This window comes from Morone saxatilis, unplaced genomic scaffold (genome assembly GCF_004916995.1).
Source record: "Morone saxatilis isolate NCDOM2014 unplaced genomic scaffold, NCSU_SB_2.0 Contig10, whole genome shotgun sequence".
Taxonomy (NCBI): Eukaryota; Metazoa; Chordata; class Actinopteri; family Moronidae; genus Morone; species Morone saxatilis.
The window spans coordinates 6309810-6330032 of NW_023339652.1; the positions used below are offsets into that span (position 1 = coordinate 6309810).

The window sequence follows — 20223 nt, forward strand, 5'->3', positions numbered from 1 at the left end:
TTTGATATATCCCTGTTATGTGTTGAACATGTACACCTTATATCCTGGTTTCAGAAAAATCAAAGATCTCTATGTGCAGTTAATGTTCAGCTATATTACCATTAGCTACAGTATATAAACAGGCAGCTCTAATGGTTTCCCTGAAGAGAGACATAATTCTCATATGAATGAGGCAAAATGCAGATTGGACATCAATATACCAAAGTCTTCTTCTCTCTTTGGACTTTTGGATAAACACAGCAGTCTTCGATTTGTCCTCTTTTTCCCATTTCCCTCCTCTCTTTTTCACTGTCTCTTTTTCTATACATCGCTCTCTCTTCCTCTGAGGTAAGGCTGCAGTGTTGGAGCTTTACTGTTGACAGTAAAGGGTGGATGCTGTGGGCAACTCACATATGGCCACCTTGTAAATTGTCACGATGGGAAAGGGAGAAAAAGAGAGAGAGAGAGAGAGAGAGAGCGATAGTACAGGTCAGTAATTGGAGTCAAGCCATATAGGTCTGTCTGAGTGTGAATGAATAAATATTATAGTAAGCAAGCCTGTCAACATATCTCATCATTTTCACTTCTATGATATATAATTATATATTTATATATTTTATTCTTTTTATTTCCCTCTCTGCTGTTTCATAATAATGAAGGGGAAACCCTATGGAAAAACCTGCTGCAGAGCATGGAAGGATACAAACACAAGGAGCAAAAGTTTATTATAAACTCACAACATAAACACATAAACACACTAGATTGGACTTGAGCATTTACATTCATCCCTGCATCCCAACTTCAGCAGCAACGGCAACATTTCTGCCAGCAGCCCTGAAACAGAAAGTCATCCGCCTTTCAATTCCCGGAAACACTTAGAGAGTGAGAATCGCGGTCCTCGTTTCCTCATGACATCACTGCGTGATCGCCATGGGAAATGGGACGGGAAGTGGTATAGAGATGACCACAGAGGGAGGGGGTTAGGAGGGCAAGCGGTGTGTGTGTATGAGGAAAAGGGGGTGGATCATTTCCTGCGCTCCTACCTCCTCCCACTTGCTTGTGGGTAAAAGATTGTCTCCTCAGGCTAAACGCCCAGAGTTTGATGGAATCAGTGAAGCTCTGATGATCTGTTTTCACTTGGGATTTACACCTATAATATTCTCCCAAGAAAACTAGACAATTGACCTTTGACCTATTTGAGGACATACTGTAGGAGTGGCTGCAGTTTGGCGTATTGTTCGATTGACAGTTTTATTGCAAAGGGAAGCAGAACAGCTACAGTAAGTTTAGTATTCCCTGCAGAGGACGAGCATGTTGATCTGGTGCAGTGTCGTGTTGAGTTGAATTTCCCAGCCGCGTATCAGCAGACCTGGCTGTCGTCCACATAATTTGTCTTCATTAAGGCGGGGAGTTTGGTTCAGTCCAGGTTTTCATCTGTGTTGCAGGGAAGCCAACCGTGAAGGATGCGACGGATTCAGCATATGTATGTTGCTGCGTGTGAGAGAGAGAGAGAGATTTTTTTAAATCATGGTTGAATGTATGCGTTAGTGTGTGTTATTCAAGTCTTTAGTGTCCCTGATGCATATTTTAGCTTCAAGCAAGGTGTACAAGGTAGTGTGTTCAGTATATAATAGAGACAATAAAGAAACATAATGTCCCACAAAGCTTTAGAGCAGCAACTGTATGAAAGGCAGAATAGGCCGTAAATTGAAGTAAGAAAAAGTATTTAGAAAGTGATTTTTGTTCCCACTCCTATGCACTACTTTTTAATTGTGTTTTTTTATAGACAACACCCTTATGAACATCGTGTTAAAAGTTCTCTGCAAAATATCCAGCAGTTTTTTTGTCACAATCCATACATTTATATAAAAAAGAAAAAAAATGCTGGTTTTTACTTGTAACTTCATATATATTCAAACAACAAACAAACAACAACAATCACTTAAACTGACATTGATACCTAAAAACGTGAGGCAAAGATGCATTAGGATACTTAAATGTGATTTAAGATCATGAAATATGGCAAATGGATAGAAAATACACTAAACTTTTAACCTTTAAATACAAAACACTGAGTTATACATCAAGATTTTCAACAGCCACTGTGTACTCAGAGGAAGGAAAGAAAAAGCACACTCCCAAGATGGCTGAAATTAATCAAATGCTACCCAACACTGGGAAGCAGTCAGACCAAGGTAGGTGTCTACCTCCGGCCCTTAGACACAAGATAAACAATGTCTTGACAAACAGATATCACTTTTAGGTTTAGGTAATATCAACTGTTATAGGTTCAACTGAGGAACCAACACTGGCTTGCTATAGCCAGTGTTGGTTCCTCAGTTGCACCTATAATCCAGGAAATCAGATTGTACCGAGAGAGTCACATAAAAGCATGTTTAATATCAGTTCTGCACTATAAAGTGTCCTTGTGTCCTCTGTAGTATAGATCAAGGGTCCTGAAGTTGGTCTTTTCAGACCAGCTGTTGTAGCTGGGGTCCTTTTACTGTCACTTTCAGAGTCACTTCTGTGCCTGATGGATGAGGTAGCCTGTATATCAACCTACCTGCAGACAACAAAAACTCTACAAAAACCATCATGTTGCGTCTGTTGGTGGAGTGAAACACAGTCTGGGGGAAATAGTGGGTCAAGCTCTTCTTCAATTTAACCTGCCTGTAACATAAGAATTCAGCAACAGATTACAGGGGTATAAATAAATTATATATTTACACTGAAAACCAGTTAAGTTAAAATACACTATCAGCTTCTACACCTTGTAAAATATAAAATACTGTAACCATGTGCAACAAGAATGGTGTTCGTCTCTGGCCCTTTAAATAATAAAGGAGCGGGTATTTTATTACCCTAATGGCAAAACTGTGCCGCCTCTTTATTCACGCTTGTGGTTTGATCCATATATATGTAAATCAATTTATAAGTCAAACCTAATTATAGTCATAATTACTTGCTTCAGAAGGCTCCCATTACACTGTTTAGCTAAAGTGATATCATTTGTATAGAATGATTTTCCATCTTAAGGCCTCTACACGTTATTAATGCAATTATTAAAACACAATGGTCATTATGTTTCAATAGTGGTGCCTCCTTCAAGTCTGCAGACTAACTGCTCTATTATGTTATGAATGTCTACGTACATGTCGCTGTGTGCAAAACAATGTTTATCTGACTCTGACTGTACGATAAATATTAAATAAATGATGGAATTGTTCTTAAAAGTTGGTACCCAGCAGCATTTAGCAAAACTTTAACTTTCTTTCTTTATGGACTTGAGATGTGTAGAGGATTGTTTATAATCCCATTTATGCACTTTTGAAGAAGGTTTGACCGTAACTTTCTCCTCTTCGCTGCCTGATGTTGACAGGAGAGCAAACATCTTGGATTCTTGTTTACATGTCGTTCCAAATGCGGCCACCTGATTAGTCCAGGGGGAAGAAAGTGACGATTGTTCCGCAAAGCCTCATCACTCATGATCAAAATCTGACTATGTGAGGAGAGAACTATTATTAACTAACTAACTAACTAACACAATTGGAGCCACAAGAGCAGACAAAACGGGGACCCACTCATAAAAACATTGCTCCTAATTGCCCATTAGTGGTCCAAAACCTAAGGCATATCACACACAATAAAGAAACAAGACTGAAAGAAAAACATATTTAAAACAAACTCTTGTTAATTGATGTCTAATTAAGAACAAAAAGGCATTATGTGTAGTATTTGAAAATGTGTGACTTTGCGTCGCCAAAGGACTACATGGCAGACTATAGGTTTAATTTTTCTACAAACAAAAACTTTTGAAATCAGGATAATTTAAAAATATATCTCCTAATCACATAAACCTTTCTACACTTGGTGGCTAAACAGCTGTTCCTTTTTCTTCTTGTGGCTCCTGAGTGTTGCTCTATTAAAAGTGGGCTTGTCAGAGTAATCGTCTCTCTCATCACCGCTGATCCAAGATGAAGCACTTACCAGCGCCCTCCCCTCGCTGGTTTCCATGTGTTGCATCACATCTGTAATATCCCCATTAGAAGCACTGGAGGCTGATACAGGCTGGCGTATGGTGAGGGAAATTGGGACGTTTCCACACAGGCTCCCTGTGCTTGTGTAATGGTTTGAAATCGGTGTGGCCTCGCGCTGTTTGCAGGCGAGGGATTGTGACTTTGTTTTAATCTAGCTGAATCTCTTTTGCTAAACTGCCAGAGAAAAAGAGAGATTGTATCAAATCAAAATATTGTCTCCTTGCTCCCTTTTAATCCTTGAGCCCTTTTTTTCTTTTTATGCTCCCAGTCCACTTCTGTTTTTGATGTCTATTTTTGTCTCTGTTTTCAATCGTTCAAGCGTTGGAATATTAACACACACTCTCCCTTGTCTCTCTCTTAGACCGAAAATGGCAGTGCCCTCCATGAGGCAGCTCTCTTTGGGAAGATGGATGTAGTTCGCCTTCTGCTTCACTCAGGTGGGTCTATAAATGTATCCTGGAAAAACAAAAACCGTGTGACTGTGTTTGCTTCCCTTGTTTTCCCTTCTTATTTTAACCTGCAGCTGGATTTTTTTTTTTCCCTCCAGATTGTGGATTGAATTTGTCCTCAGGTGAACTCCAGGCATCTGTCTGCTGTTTTAAAAACCTGGACTCTCAGCTTCGTTATTGTTTTGGCCATTTTGTTCAGTTGTATCAAGGTGCTGAAAGTTCCACAGGATATGATATGTGGCGTCTCAATTTGATGTCACTTGACTTTATAATGGGGTCAAAGGTTATGGTGCTTTGTATCATGTTATGTAGCACTTTGAAACTGTGTGGGCTATACAAATAAAGATTATTACTATTATTAAAACATGTAAAAGAAACAAAAATTGTACACTCACAATATTTAGAGCAGATTGAGTATGGACACCGTTGTCCTTTCATACCACTGCCAACCCCCCACCCACTTTCCTTTAGCACTTCCTGTTTCCTGCAGGACTTCCTGTGGGTGGCCATGTTCTTTTGGCCCCGATTTTATTAACATCCTTGATCAACACGATGCTGCGCAGGCCTGATTCACTGAACTTTAACCCAACACAACCCTTCAAACGTCGTGTGTTTGTGTGTGCGGCGTTGTTGCAGAGATGCATTGTGGGCAGCCTTTCATTCTCAGTCCTGAACTATGCAGGGAAACAGCTGAGGATGTTTAAATATGAAAGTCACTGCATCAGAGATATGTTTGGCATGTTTGGGATTTACTGGTGAGAATTGGAGCTCTTTTTTTAACCACGTTATTTATTATTCATCAGAGTTCCTTCCTGACCTCGGAAATAGTAGTTGTGTCAAATCAATCCCGAATGAAAGCCTTTCAACCATATCACACAGTTTTCATCAGTAGATGATGTTATGGAAGTTAATTGTCATGGGAATTAATCATTTGACATTTAAGCTTAGTAACTGTAATTCATTAATCAATCCATAGCATTTATAAGAAATATCTTCTGTGTTTGCATAAAGGAATAGTTTGACAATTTTGGAAATTAGCTTTTTTACCAAGAGTTGGATGAGAAGATTGATACCGCTGTTTTACGCTTGTCCGGAAAATAGGAAGCTACAGCCATTTAGCTTAGCCTAGCAAAAAGACTGAAAGCCTTGGGGCTTAAGTGCCGGCCTATTTCTCGGGTGGGACCAGTAACTAGAAATTAGTTAGCTTTATTGGTGCTGTTAGGTGGGTGTCGTTACCTTTAGACAGAGCCCGGCTAGCTGTGTCCCCCCCGTTCTCCAGTCTTTGTTTAGCTAACCAGCTGCTAGTGGTAGCTTAATACTTTATACTTTTCATACATCTTCTAAAATGTCGATCCGTTCCTATAAACATTAAGCATAAACGTTCATTATTCATTCAGTTTATTTTGTTGTTTGCAATAATTGCACAAAACAAAAAAAAATTGTGTCATTTCTATTAAATAAAAAGCAAGAGAAAAGCAGTAAAACGAAGAAAGAAGAAAGAGAAAACTGGCACTTTCTCTCAATTTGTATTCATTTTTCTTTCTAAATATCTTATGGTGCCCAGCAGAGTGACTGGTGTGACGTTTATTTTTCATGTTGAATTGGATCCATAAGCACAGGCTAAACATCAGGTAAACGAGGGCTTACAGTGGAAGAAAGATTTGTATATGTATTTTTCCTGCACACTCTTGAGTTTGTTAGTGTGTCTATCGATAGTAAAAGCAGACAGGTTTATGTGAATGAGTGAGTGTGTTCCCCTTCGTCCAGGGGAAACCCAGGTTTAAAAACTTGATGAAAAGCATGTTTGCTGTTTGTCAAGAGTCATTGTAAATTATTAAATTCCTACGTTCATCTTCTGGGGACTGCAGCTCATTCATCTTTTGCTGACTGGAGTTTTGTGTCCGAGTGGGTGTGTCAGCAGATCTGTGCCTCCGTCTGTGCATGTACACGTGTCTTGTATGATTGTGTCTTAAGTTCAGTGTGTTTTTGAGCAGGTATGAGTAGGTTTGTCTTGTTAGACAATGTCATGGCTGTTGAGGTTTGACCTTTGCCGTGCTGTTGATACTTCAATACTTACATTGTGTTTTTCTGTGTGTGTGTGTATGCTTCTGTCTCAGGGATTGAAACCAATCTGAGGGACAGTCAGGGGAGAACAGCTCTGGAGATCCTGAGAGAACATCCTGCGCCGAAATCCCAGCAGATCACTGCTCTTATCCAAGGTAAGACACACTCACACACACAGAGATTTAGATGAATTTCACTTGAGAAATTGGGTCATTGCAGGAGCAAAAAATAAAAATCGCATGTACAGCAAACGTAGTACAACATAACGGAGATTAAAAGAGCAATGTGCAGCAGTTCACCTCCTCCTAACCTCGATGCAGTGACACCAGTGTGTTTTGTGTGTGACCAGTGATTGTTAGTGTGAGTTTGCTCCGCAGTCCCCAGAGACCCACAGATTCTCCAGATTACACCTTCTAAAGACAGTGTTGTCCTGAGGTGATTATGAGGCTCAGTATGAACTCTGTAATCTGTGGCTTGGAGGCTTTCACTATCTGTCCTTGTGTAATCTGTGGGTGTATGTAAGGCACATAATTAAAGATGATTTAAAGAGACTGAGATAAAGGCAGACACAAATGGAGGGATAGAGGGATGAGGAGAACATGTCGGAGCCTAAATTAACACTGAGTTGGTCTTAACTACGAGGCAAAGATAGAAAAGGGAACACAGACCGAATCCCATAAATGTTACAAACTGGCCACAGCTAGAAAATAACAGACGTAAAGCTGACATTAAACCTGGGAAGACAGTGATGCAACACGCAGGGCAATCAAGTTGTAATTGGGGATTCCAATTACTCAATACATGCTTAGTGCTCAGAGAATCAGATATATCTGACAAATGGAAAATAATAATTGGAAACCATCTGCACATAACCTATGTTTTAACCCTTTAACTCGAAGTTTCCTATTTCCTATTTCCCCTTAAGCAGCTAATCAATGTTATTATAATATTGTAACAATGGATCAATCAACAATGTGTGTGTGAAAGTAGTTGCTTGCGGTGAAGAATCACCTAATTGATTCTGCAGGTCCTCTCTGTTCTATGGAGCATTTTAGCACCTGTCAGCTCTTTGTTTTGGTTTTTACAATTAGCAGCTGTTTTCAGCAAGAAAGCTCTAAGAACCCACTGTATTCTACCTCACAGTGGATAGACAAGGTTAGAAACTAGCTTGTGAACATAGTGGAGCATTTAGCAGCTAAAGAGCCAGACATTGTTCTCAGGATGGCATAGAAAAACAGAATTAAAAGGAGAGTGAATATTGAACTTAAATTCATCAGGTGGCCAAAAACACCTGTCTGCTCGATGTGTAATGTCTAAACAGTTTTCTAATACGTTAGCCACAACAATTTTATAAAGTGATAATGTATCAATGTTTTGTTTATAGCTGGTTCTATTATCGTTGCTTTAAGTTATGAAAAACCATCTTGGCCCACACTGTTTGTATCACATACAATATATTTTATTGAAGCTTTATGATTTATACAAAATCCTCCAAATGGAAACACTCTACATGTCTTGCATACTATTTTGTACATTTATCTTGACACATTTTGTGTCTTTGGAAACCACTAGAATTTAAAGTAAGTTTGGTGGGTTTGTACTTACTGACCACTGTGTCAGTGGGTTTGAATAGGTTGAATGTCTTTTTCACTTGAACATTTTCAAATTTCAAAATGATAAATAAAAAATATCGTGTTATACTTTTTTTGTGAATTTGAATATTTGTAAATATTTATTCAAACACTACACTTAGGAAACAAAAAGCTATAAAAAACTATAAGATGCCCAGAACAGACATGAATAGACCACTTGTAGCTTTTTAAATGTCAAAAATCCAAGTGATAGTAGATAATGATCAGGAATAGCAGCCATCGAAATCTAATCTCAGTAAACCAGCGCTGGAAACGGAGTGATTTGGACTTTGGCATAAATAGGAGACTGAATGTGTTTGTGAGAGTGAGGAAGAAAGAGAGAAAGAGAGAGAGAGAGAGAGAGAGAGAGAGGGAGAAAAAGGACACAGCTGTGACTTAGTAAAAAGATCAGCTGCATGCCATTTCCTGTTGGAGAGGAGATGGAAAAGAACACACACACACACACAAAGAGCAAAAGACCTGTCATTTACTCAATTGTAGCAGCTGAGGGGCTTCCTGGTTGCCACAGCCACCTAATTATGAATAAATTCTCATTTGATTTACAGAGCATGACTCATCCTACTGTTCGAATTCATTAACAGTTCACTTTTATACTGCCCAGCAGCCACTGGTTGTGTACTACATTGCAGTGCAGTAGTTTAGCTGTAACACTTAGACACCAGGCTGTACGTCTTCTGCTGTTTATGAAGAATCTACTGAAGTATGAGTACAGGGGAATAAAACTGTCAAAAACATTTGAATCTTTCCGACTCTGAGGCACATTCCCATACTCTATAACTGTATGCAAATATGGTTGTGTATCATAATTATTGAGCTGAATGCCAAGATTCATAGTAGTAGAAACACACACACATTTTCCTGACATTAATAGGGTTCCTCATTAAGACTCTGCAGGGAATCTGCCACATGATTTCACCGTTTAAGTGTGCTTGTGTGTTTTCTGCTTCTAATGCCTCCGTTAAGCAAGTTTATTATCCAATCTTCAACTTATTTTCTGCCCCCACACCTGAACCTGCTCTCTTTCCTCCTCTTCCTCCTCCCTCCTATCTTTTCTCTTTTTTTCTTTTCCCACATCATCCTTTTCTTTTGCTTCTATGAATAGCAGAGTGCTCTATTAGCAGAAGCTGTGAAGTGAATTTGTGGTTTGTGGAAAAGTGCGAATTGAATGCAGCACAAGCTGTTTACCGTGCTGATGGCCGTGCTATTATATTGATCCAGTAAAATGCCTCTGAAATGCTCTTCATCCCCCATTCGTCCCCACCATCACATTCTCCTTGTGGCCTGTGTGTCTTTGTCTTCTTTCTTCCCAACATATTTTCACTTTTCCCCCATTTTTCTTGTCTCTTATCTTGTCTCAACATCCATCTTCTCTCCCCTTTTCTCCATGTCTCTGTAGAGTATATGATGGACGAGATTGAGAGGAGAAGCATCGTGGAGGAGCCTGTTCGCAAGTGTCCCATCCCTGCACCTCGAACTTCTGTTCCCTCGCCCTCTGCTTCCCCCTCCCTTAGACACAAGAGTGAGTAAACACACACATACAGTGATGTTACAACCACAATACAATAATTGAGTTTACACTGAGTTTCAGGGCACTAAAAGATTATTTTATTGTTTATATTTTAAGTAGATATTTGGGCATTTATGTGTTTTTGTCTTAAAAATATACCCAAAACTTAATCCGAATTATTTATTTTTACTATGTGGACAAACAATGCACTACACTGTATATCTATCCATGGAGAGCAGCTCCTTTTAGTGGGGAAAAACAGTTACTACCATATGTGAGCAGCCATACATTTTCCCTGTCCAGCGCTGCCCCCTGTGTTATGAATATGACATTGCAACAAGCTGAGCTCCTGCTGATCCACTCTCCTCTCTCATTGACTGTCAGCAGATACCATAATTACCTCAGATACTCTTGGAAGGCGGGGGGCGAGAGAAAGTGATTAGCACAGTTTGCTCCTCAGAATGTGCTTGAAAGCGGCTTTGAATACATCAGCAATGCAGAGGCGAGACAGGGGAGGTGTTTGCAACCATTAGTTCTGTTTATTTTGTAGTGTACAGTCTGTTTTGGTGGTGCAGTCACACTTTTGTACCAGCAGTCATAGAGACTGGATTCATACCGATGCTTTAAGGAACTTTGGATGTATTTCTTACTTTTCACCCTCTCTCTTTCCCCTCTCCCCAGACGATGCTGTGACAAGTGAGCTGTCCAAACTGCTCCATGAGATCAAAAAGTGCAGAGACAGGGACTACTCCTTCGAGGAGCTCTGCCACACCATCTCCTCCCACTCCATGGACAGCTTTGGCAGCGGGCGGCTCTCTGATGAGGAGCGCCCAGATCGACCCAACGGCACTCTGACTCGAGTCAGCAAGGTACAGTGCTCAGTTATGACACAGGGTGGGTACATTTGAAGAAGATTGGTGTGTTGGAGAAATGAGACATGGTGTATTATTCCTGGTCCTGGGTCTCCTCCTGTCTTCAAAGGGCTTCTTGTGAACTCCTACTTCTGAGTTAAGAAGTGACAACTCGACTTGCTAAATTGGATCCAGCAACAGTAATATCATGTTGGTGGCTGTTTATATATTAGTGATGTAGAGATAGTTTGTACTGGGGCATTCAGGATGTTTATTAAATATGGTAAATGGACTGCATTTATACAAACGCTTTTGTCCGAAGCTCTTTACAGTTTGCCTCCCATTGACCCATTCACACACACGCTACGACACTGATGTCTAACAATTAATGGTTTTAGCCTCTCTCTCTCTATGTGTTATATCATTGTAGTATATCTTTGTGTTTTTGACTGCTGTGGTCAGGACAAAATAAGCAATATGACTCTGGGAACTTTGCATTTTCCACTGTTTTCTGACTGATTAATTGATTCATCAATCAATAATCTATTGATTGCTGTGCTAATATAGTGCATGTTGGCTCACTGGAGAGGGTCATTGCTAACACCTGTGTTTACCCTATTTCTTATCAAAAAGGCTACGGTGAAGGTCAAGGTAAAACTCTTACCTTAAAAGTTTTAATACTTTGAGCACCACTTGATGAAGGGGGTGAACTATTTTGTACCTATTATGAAAGAGATGGTGCAAACATTCATATATATTGCACTTGCTCTCATTTACTAGTAAGTCATTTTAACATACCTGTACAAAAATAACTTAATCTTTTGGTATGTTTTCAGCACTATGCATAAGCTCAGCTGCTGCGTTTAACCTTGCATCTGATACTTACTTTGTAGACTGAAAACTCACACAGACCACCTATCCCTGCTGTGTGAACTGCAAGAAAGCAGGCATTTTCAAAGTACATGATGTGTGTAAGGGACTGGTCATTATTGCTTGTATTTTGTCTATTTTGACAACAGAGGGCAGTGTCAGATAGATTGATGCTACTAAGCTGGCTTGCTCCATTGAGTATTCACTGGTTGCTGGTGACACACAACAGCTTCTGTTTGTTGTTTGCCAGAATTTGTTTAGAATTATAATTATTATTTGTGTTCAAACAGCCATTCACAGCCTGCAGACATTGTTTTTCTTGACCTTTCGTCTTCTATTTGAAGCCTTTTTATACTGAAATATTTTTATTAGTATCTGTTCCCTTGTTTTCTCTCTCTCCACACTCTCTCATTCACACACGCAGAGGAAAACTGATTAGACCTTATTGGTTTGAATTCCAGATTAGGGATGAAATAGGTGGCTTTTATCAGTGTTTACTGACCAGAGAATCACAGCTGCAGTTTATTTCTAACAGCCAGAGCAGCGTGACAAAGAGGCTATGAGCTTTTTCAATTCCACCGGCCAGGAAGTCAGACGCACTGCAGGACACAGAGGTCATCTATCACACTGACCCCCCACCTGAGCCTTTAGACCACACACACACACACACACACACACACACACCCGCAAACACAAAAGCATCCAAACAAATGCCTATATCTGTGCTTCTCGCTTGCTTGTCACGGCATGTCTGTTTCTATTTTTCTTTCCCTTTCTCTCCTCCTGGCTCACCTACATACAGCAATGCACACATCTCAGTGAGGGAATATTGTGACGCTGATCAATAGCTCATCTTCACCATGCCTGTAATAAGCTCCATATAAAAGCAAGCTGAGGCATGTTTACGCACAGTGTAGCAGGCGTAGCAAACCTGCTGAGGCCTACACACATGTGCACGTACGCTGAACACACACCTCCTCTCACTTGGACTGTAATTATCTCAATCCATCTTGTGTCCCTCTCTTTCTCTCCAAGTACCAATTTGTATTCCATTACTGACATTCGCAGTGTGTGTGTGTGTGTTTATGTGCCCCTAGGCTACTATTTGTACATGTGGCCGGAGCCATTAGTATGCGATTCAATGTGTCTATTAGGCATGAATAAAACATGCAGAAACACACGTAAACGCACAGGAAGATCGCAAGGCAGGCTTCCCACATCACCTTGGTGCCTATTGTGTGTAAACCGAGCAATACATGTTCTGTATTCAGATGAGTACTTCCATTATGTGTGTTCATCGGGCTTAAACCAATATGTGTCTCTGAAAGATAATTCCACTGTTTCACTGACACTGGAAATGTTTTCTGCTGATATTTATACAGTATCTTTGAATTTAACCATGTCACAATAAATAAAAGATTACAAGATTACACAAGATTATTTTAAAAATTTAGCGTATTAAATAGAAAATGTCAAGAAATAGATACCAATGTCTCTGAACCCCAAGGTCACCTCTTCAGATTTGTCCAACCAACACTCCAAATGCCAATCAATTATCCAGTATCTCATATTTGAGAAGCTAATACCAGAGCATATTTGGCATTTTTGCTTATTGGTCAATTTTCACTTGATTGATCACAAACATTTACTTTTGTCTTTGCAGGTTAGAAATGTCTCTGACACCGAAGAACAAATTTTACTCATTTGGTTAAAATGTTATAGGCTCATTATATTTTTATATTTTAGATTTTTTTATTATAACGAAAAAAGATTTATTTGATTATTAAAACATGAAAATGTGATTTTAATTATTTATTTTCATTTATATACTTTTTTATGCCTTAATTGGATAGTGACAGGCAAATATAGACAGGAACTACAGCTTAATACATGGGACAAACACCTTACCAGTTGAGCTATAAAGGCGACCAATAATGGGATTTAGCAAAAATCTACATGCTAACATACTCGCAGTGATGATACTAGCATACTGATTATTAACAGGTTATATTTACGAGGTTCTCTGTGTGAAATCAGATTTAAAATTTCATCATCATAAACACTTGAAGTCTAACCACAACTCTGTTGGTTAATCGTCTGCTCATATGCATTTTTTTCACTCCATATTTCTTCCTCTCTCTTTTTCTATAACTGGAAACTGTGTTTTCACGAGAGAATTATGTTTACAGTAAACTGTTGCTAACAGTGTCTTCTGGCAGCAGGAAAACCTTTGAATGTGTGGGGACATAAATCTGGGTGAAAATTTGTTTAGATTGATCTGCAAAATTGTACTTTTCATAGTCAGTTCCGGTCACAGAATTAATCAAATGTTTGGTTTTCTCCGCCAAATGAAGCCAAAAAAACAAGCCTTCAAAATTAAAAGAAACACCCTTACGCAGTTAAGTAGGAGAAATTCCCAAAATAGTAATCTATCCCTTTAAGGGTTTCCCACAGACGACCAATGTAATATTGATCAGTAATGCAGTCTTCAGTGATGAATAATTAATGGTGTCCTTTCTATTGAACCCTGCCTGATATCTGATTTTTTGCTGTAATGAAAGGATATATCTGTCTTATTGTTCATGCATACAATGCAGTATGTGAGGACTGCAGTCCGTTTTATATCAATCAATATTCCAGTGTTGTAGAGGGCCATTTGCAATCTGGAGCGATTGGTGACCTTTTGGTTTCAGCCTCAATTTCTGCCTCCGTCTCCAGTCTCGCTGCTTCTTTTGCTCTTCCCATCTGTCCGTCCCTTCCACTGTATCTTCTGTAAGTGTAACTCGTCACAATTTTATTCTTGCTCAAGCACTTTGTAATTTCTTTGACATGACCTCCAAGTTCCCCTCTTAAACTTCTCCCTTTTCACCTCATTTTGTTTACCCTCTCTAAAGCTTTGTTCCTAATATGATTTTACTTCACCATTGTCATCATACCTCCCTCAGCTCTTTCCCTCTCTTTTTTCCCTCTCCTGTTGTCACCTTTAAAAGCTACATATGAGACACTGCGGTGATATCTGTCTATGTAATCTGCATTGACCCGCGTCCTCTGCTGAATAATATGGTTCACTGAGATATCAGGTGTGCTGTATCTGCCCTCTGACATCTCATGCCACAGAGCTCATCCACACACCTGCCTCCTGGGAGCCAAAGTGCCCCAGGAAAGGACACTGTGTGCATTAGTGTGTGTGTTAAAAGTTGTTCTGCTGTTCCTGCACCTTTCTCCTTTCTGGTTAACTCATTGTGGCAACCAGAGCAGCAGTGCAAAGGCTTGTCCAATTTAAATGGTGGGTTACTTCTACTTCTTTTCCAAAATCAGCATTATGGGTGTATATCTCTGTTGTATCTCACAGAAACATCTCACTTTTAAACTGCTAAATGTTCCACTATGTTCACCAGCTAGTTGCAAACTTTGTTTGTCATTTGGTGCTCGGTAGTAAGGTTACAGTGGGTTTATCTGAGCTGAAAACTGCCGTCTGCTGTGACTAGAAACATTACTATTAGAGTAGTGAGACTGAACCAAAACAGTAAAGTTGTGAGGCGGAAAACCAAAAAGGAGGAGAACAGCTGGGTTAGGTGATAAATCTCTTTAAGTGACCCCTTTGACATCACACGTTCATTCGATCCATTGTTAATGTAAAAATATTGATTCTATTTTACGTATATTATTATTGATCCTACTCCTCTTTTCACCCTGTATAAATAAACATCTCATCTCTCAGCTCTTTGTTTGATTTCCTACTTCGTCAGAGATCAGGTTTCTCTGGAGACACAGATCTTCTGACCTTTGACTCTCTTTATTTGTTACTTGTTATAATCGAGATCTGGTAATCTAATAGTTTTTTTCTTATTTTTATACAGCGGCCGACCCCTCCTCTCCCTCCGGCCCTGGAGGAGGACGAGGCAGAAAAGGGCTGTGGCCCCACTGGATTCTGGGAGGCCTTGACACCCTGCAACGGCTGCCGCAATCTGGGTTTTTCCAGCCTGTCACAGGTACGCACACAGAGTATGAATGAGCCTACTCTAACTAGACCACTCTCACTTAAATTACAGCAAATATTCTCACTGCTGATTTTTATTATATTGTATTTTACAGTGTGCACATAATTGCACTTGTGTAGAACACTCATCATATCACTTCATAATCAACATATAAGTTTATCACATGGTGCGGAATAATGCAGCATGCACACACGCTGCTTCAGTACAGAGAAATTACAGGCTAGTAATATTGCCATTGTTCTGAGTGAATACTTTCATTGGTTACCTTGGGAACGCAATAAATGAGCCGTCACTAGAGAGACTGGCTCTCCTGGCAGCTCTGGATACTGTTCAGTATCCGTCTCTTTCTTGCTCTCATGCTTGGTTCTGTCTATCTTTCATCTTCACCTTCTTCTCTCCTTAATAGAATTTCCCCCCCAAAAAAATCTCCTTATCTCCCTAGTTTTTAAGCTTTTCCCTCTTATGAATAGGACTTGGTTAATCAACTTTAAACGAATAACATTCAACTGAAATATCTCATACAGTGAGATCACATGACAGGATAATCGTCCCTGAGGGGGAAATGTGAATATTGCAGCAGCAAAGGAATGCTAAATAGAATATAAATGTGACTTTTATCGTTTGACTGATATTGTACTTCTTACAGGACCAATACTAGCATTTATAATTCTGTCAGAAAACTTAATGTGAACCAATTTTATGTACACACTATACTGAGAGTTGATATCTGGTATCTAATCTCTTACATTCTCCATATTAGGAAGGGTCATAGCTGTTGCTCCTTTTACTGTTTCTTGATCAATATCAATATCAATAATCAAAAGAATCACACATATACTTGTCTACCCACCAATTTAAAACTTGAAAATTATAAATAAAATGAGACTATGAGAAGGTACAGTATGGATTACAAAAACCTATTAATGAACTTAAGGCCTACAGCTGAAAGGATTTGTACATAAAATCTACCCATTTAAGTACATTTTAAATGGAAAATATTAATACATTGTGTAGTTATTCTTTATTTGGAGAATTGTATGATTTTACAGTCCATCACATGTCACCTGAACTTGCTGCTTTAGCATAAATAGAAATTACAGAGAAAATCCATACAGAGAAAGTTAGTTCACCAACTTTACATCTTGTGCATCTCTCATACCTTGAATAGTTCAAAATCCTTGAACACTCTCAATTCCAGTGTGTGAAGTATCCTGTTTTACCTTTCAACCTAAAATCTACAAAACTTAATCGACATTCCCCTCCACTTCCTTGTAGTCATGCTCCATCTTTTTCTTCTTTTCTTCTTCCATCCTTCCTTCCGCCCCCCCACACCTTCATGTTGCCTTTATAAATGTGGTTAAGTGTGTGCAGATGAGATTATTTAGCAACAAGATGCGTGCTGGCTCAAACAGCAGGACACCTGACATTTACAACACAGCAGACCCTCTGTCTTGTATACTGGCAGCCTGCCTGAATGACTGGCACGCTGCCTGGAGAGGTTTGCACCTGGATCAGTGTGTGTGTGTGTCTGTCTAATGTTGTTGCATTGAAAATAAATGAGCATGTTAGCTTAGATGTGAGCATGAGGGTATATAGAACATATTTGGTGGCATCAGCTTTGGTATGTGTGTGCAAATGTGTGCCGGAATTTGGCATGGCATCATTTAGAAATTGCGTGGGAGGATTTGTGTGTGTGGGTTTTATAGAAGAGGATAGAGGGAACACACAGCGAGTGAGGAAAGAGAAATGCAGTTGCATAATTAAGTTAGCCCTGTGCTAATTTGCGCTGTGTAATTGTGAATAAACAGAGTTAACAAAGAGAGAAGCCTGTGCATCCCCTCTAAGGATGAATGGACAAAGTAAAACATTTTCGTGCTGCAGTCTCTCCCATCATTTCCATCTCATCCCTTCTTCGTATAGTCCCACATGAGATCTCTCAACCTAATTCTTTTTTAGTTTGTTTTCTATCTTCCCTGTCTATCCCGTGTTCATCTCTCTCCCTCTGCCTCATTTATCTTTCACTTTGTATTTCAGCAGAAGTGTGTTAACCTTTGTATTGATTGTCTCGGCGGCCAGTATTCTGGTTGTCCAGCTGTCACTCAAAACCGTCAGTCAGAGCACAGAAGTTGTCTAACAAATGAAGTGAGAGAAAAGATCCATGCACTGAAAACTTCAGCTAACCAAACTTTAGAGCCACTGCATAAAACAGCAGAGTTCTCTGATTGAATTTTCTATCATTTAAAAAAAAATCATGTAAAGCCAAATGGATTTCTGTCACTCACAAGGTATTAATGCCATCATTATCGACCCCTATTCTTTCTTACCATATTATATATTGTTTAATATGTAAATAACCTATTTAAAGGCCACCAAACTGTATTTCCCGGCTCTTTAGCCGATAGCTGCTGTTAGTGTTGGGAAGATTGCGTACAGTAGGTGTTTAGAGCTAGTTTGCATTGGATTTTATTTGTTACAATGATGTTGTTATGCATTGCGTAACAGCATCACTAGCTACATCCTCCTAAATGAGGTTGAATACGAAACACCTCCCTTTATTAATTACAACAAAAGCAGAACAATGTAACCTTCATGATGGTAGTATTAATTGCACAAATGTGGCATTAGTTTTAACCAGGTGTAGCAATTGAGTGTTTGTATTGCATATGTCTGTTGTTCACATGCCTAAGCAGGTGCATGCACAAATTATATGAATGTGATTGGTAGTGATTGTTTCAGTGTGTGTGTCTGTGTGTGTGTGTGTGTACAGAGTACACGTGTCAGAGACTGTACTTTGTACTAGATTAGCCAGAAAAACTGTCTGTCACATGTTTGTGTGTGTGTTTGTGTGTGCATGCAGCCATACGTGCCTGCATAAGGAAGCCTCCCTTGTTGTGAATTTTTTCGTCACCAGCCACAGGTTTCCTCCTACCATCGCCATGTGAGCACCGACTGACGCCAGAGTGTGCGTGGAGGAGGTTTCCTCTGTGATATTGACTTTAACAGAAACATTTAGACCTCACTTGTGGAAATCTTGAAAGCAAAATAGAGAAATCTAAAAAGGGAGAAAGATAATTAACAAACGCAAGACACAGATTCAGATGCAGAGAGGTCGGCAGGGTTGCCAGGCAACCTAGAAATTCATGAGATATCAGGCGTGGGATGTCCACCATTGACAAATCTCAGTCGCAATCAACACAGGTGCGTCAGTGCTGCGTGCATAGACACACACACGTCAGCGTGTCCCAGCTGTGTCTTTGAGCTTCATTCCTTTCTTTTGACCACCTTTTCTTCTTTCTTGTTGTTTTTCTTCTTCTGTCCACACTCAGCTGAGACTTCCCCATTACATGCTTCTTTTTCTCCAGCTTCAATTTCCCTCTCCCGAGTGGGTGGCTGCTGACCTTTTAATGTTCTAAGCCCAGGGAGTTTTAAGGAGGTGGGGTGGGGTAGGGGCTGGTCTGTGTCACACTGGCAGAGGTTAAGATCAGAAACCCATAAGGGCTCTCGAAGATGTTGAGGAACATCAAAGGAAGGTGTTTCAGAGAGAACGGGGGATTATGTGGAGAGCTTTATAAGCCTGTAAATGAAGGACTGTATGTGCTCTCTGGGACATTGGGTGAGGTTATCGATTTTATATATTAAACAGTTTGGGACTATAAATTTGCAAATTGCATAACCGTTTTATGTAATACTTAATTTGAATAGTTTAATATTGTAGAGAGTTTGTAATAATAACAATCGCATGATATTGTATAATAATTAAACTAGCTTGAGCTTCTCATCTAGCTCTCGGCAGTGAAGTGAATAAGCGTATAATTTCCCCAAATTCAAACTATTTAAAAGTAGAAGACATTAAATGTGCAACAAGAGTAAAGTTTCAAGATTCTATCAAATGAGCACCCACTCCTGGAAAACCTCAACTTCATGAAAATCACTTCCCCCTTCATTCATTTGCTACTCCCTATATAATATAATAGACACAGTAAAAGATTTATCATTTTGGATTACCGCTGACACTGTCTGCCCGTGACCAAGTGTGAACCTGTAGTTTGCCACTGGATTGTGAAGTACTGTTTTGAAGCCTTGAGTTGTTGTATTTTTGCAGCCAGCAGTGGTGATGAACTGCGAGTTGGAATGCACTCATTGCCTGGTCACACACTTTGTTGTACTACAGATAAACAGTACACTAAAGTATGTTTCTGAAAACATTTTAAGAGAGAAAAGGGCAATGCAGTATCAGCACTGCCTAGTTCACTCACTGAGAATCACAATGCATGCATTTTATCATCTATTTTACTCTAAATTGCACCATAATTTACAAAATGGACATGGTGTATGGAAGAAGACTTGAAATTATCAATTGAGACCATGACATTAGTAGGAAACTGTTCATTGAGCCAATAAATACAAGTAGGGTTTTTTTGCCATTACATTAAATGCAACCAGGCTTCTTTTTTACTTTTCTTCTTTGCCTACAAAAAGGATGCTTAAATGGGATTTTAGTCATTGATCCCTCACTGTCCTGATTCATATGTCTTTGTTAGGTGGATTTTTATTCAATTTTCAATAAATTATTCATTGTATTTGCTGAAAACAAAAATGAAAATGTAAAAATGTTTCTTCTCGTTTTCTCTTTCTGCTGCTCTCTGTCTCTCTGCAGGACTCGATGCAGCTCTGTCCTTACAGTTGGTTTTTGTTAATGACTTAATGCCCTGCAGACTCTGCAGCTATAGACTGTCTTCCTGTCAACCTCACCTTCAACACACACACCTATAGCTGCTGTCAAAATACAGTTTTACTGAAATAGATTGGCACA

General features: G+C 39.4%; 1 protein-coding gene across 1 annotated transcript in view; it reads left to right on the forward strand.

Moving 5' to 3' along the window:
* Nucleotides 1-20223, forward strand: part of anks1b (ankyrin repeat and sterile alpha motif domain containing 1B) — a gene marked incomplete in the record, with an annotated part of 204431 nt that overhangs the window by 79990 nt on the left and 104218 nt on the right. The window contains 5 exon segments of the mRNA XM_035674093.1: nucleotides 4378-4453; nucleotides 6583-6684; nucleotides 9578-9700; nucleotides 10370-10557; nucleotides 15270-15401. Of these exon segments, the coding sequence (XP_035529986.1) occupies nucleotides 4378-4453; nucleotides 6583-6684; nucleotides 9578-9700; nucleotides 10370-10557; nucleotides 15270-15401 (621 nt within the window).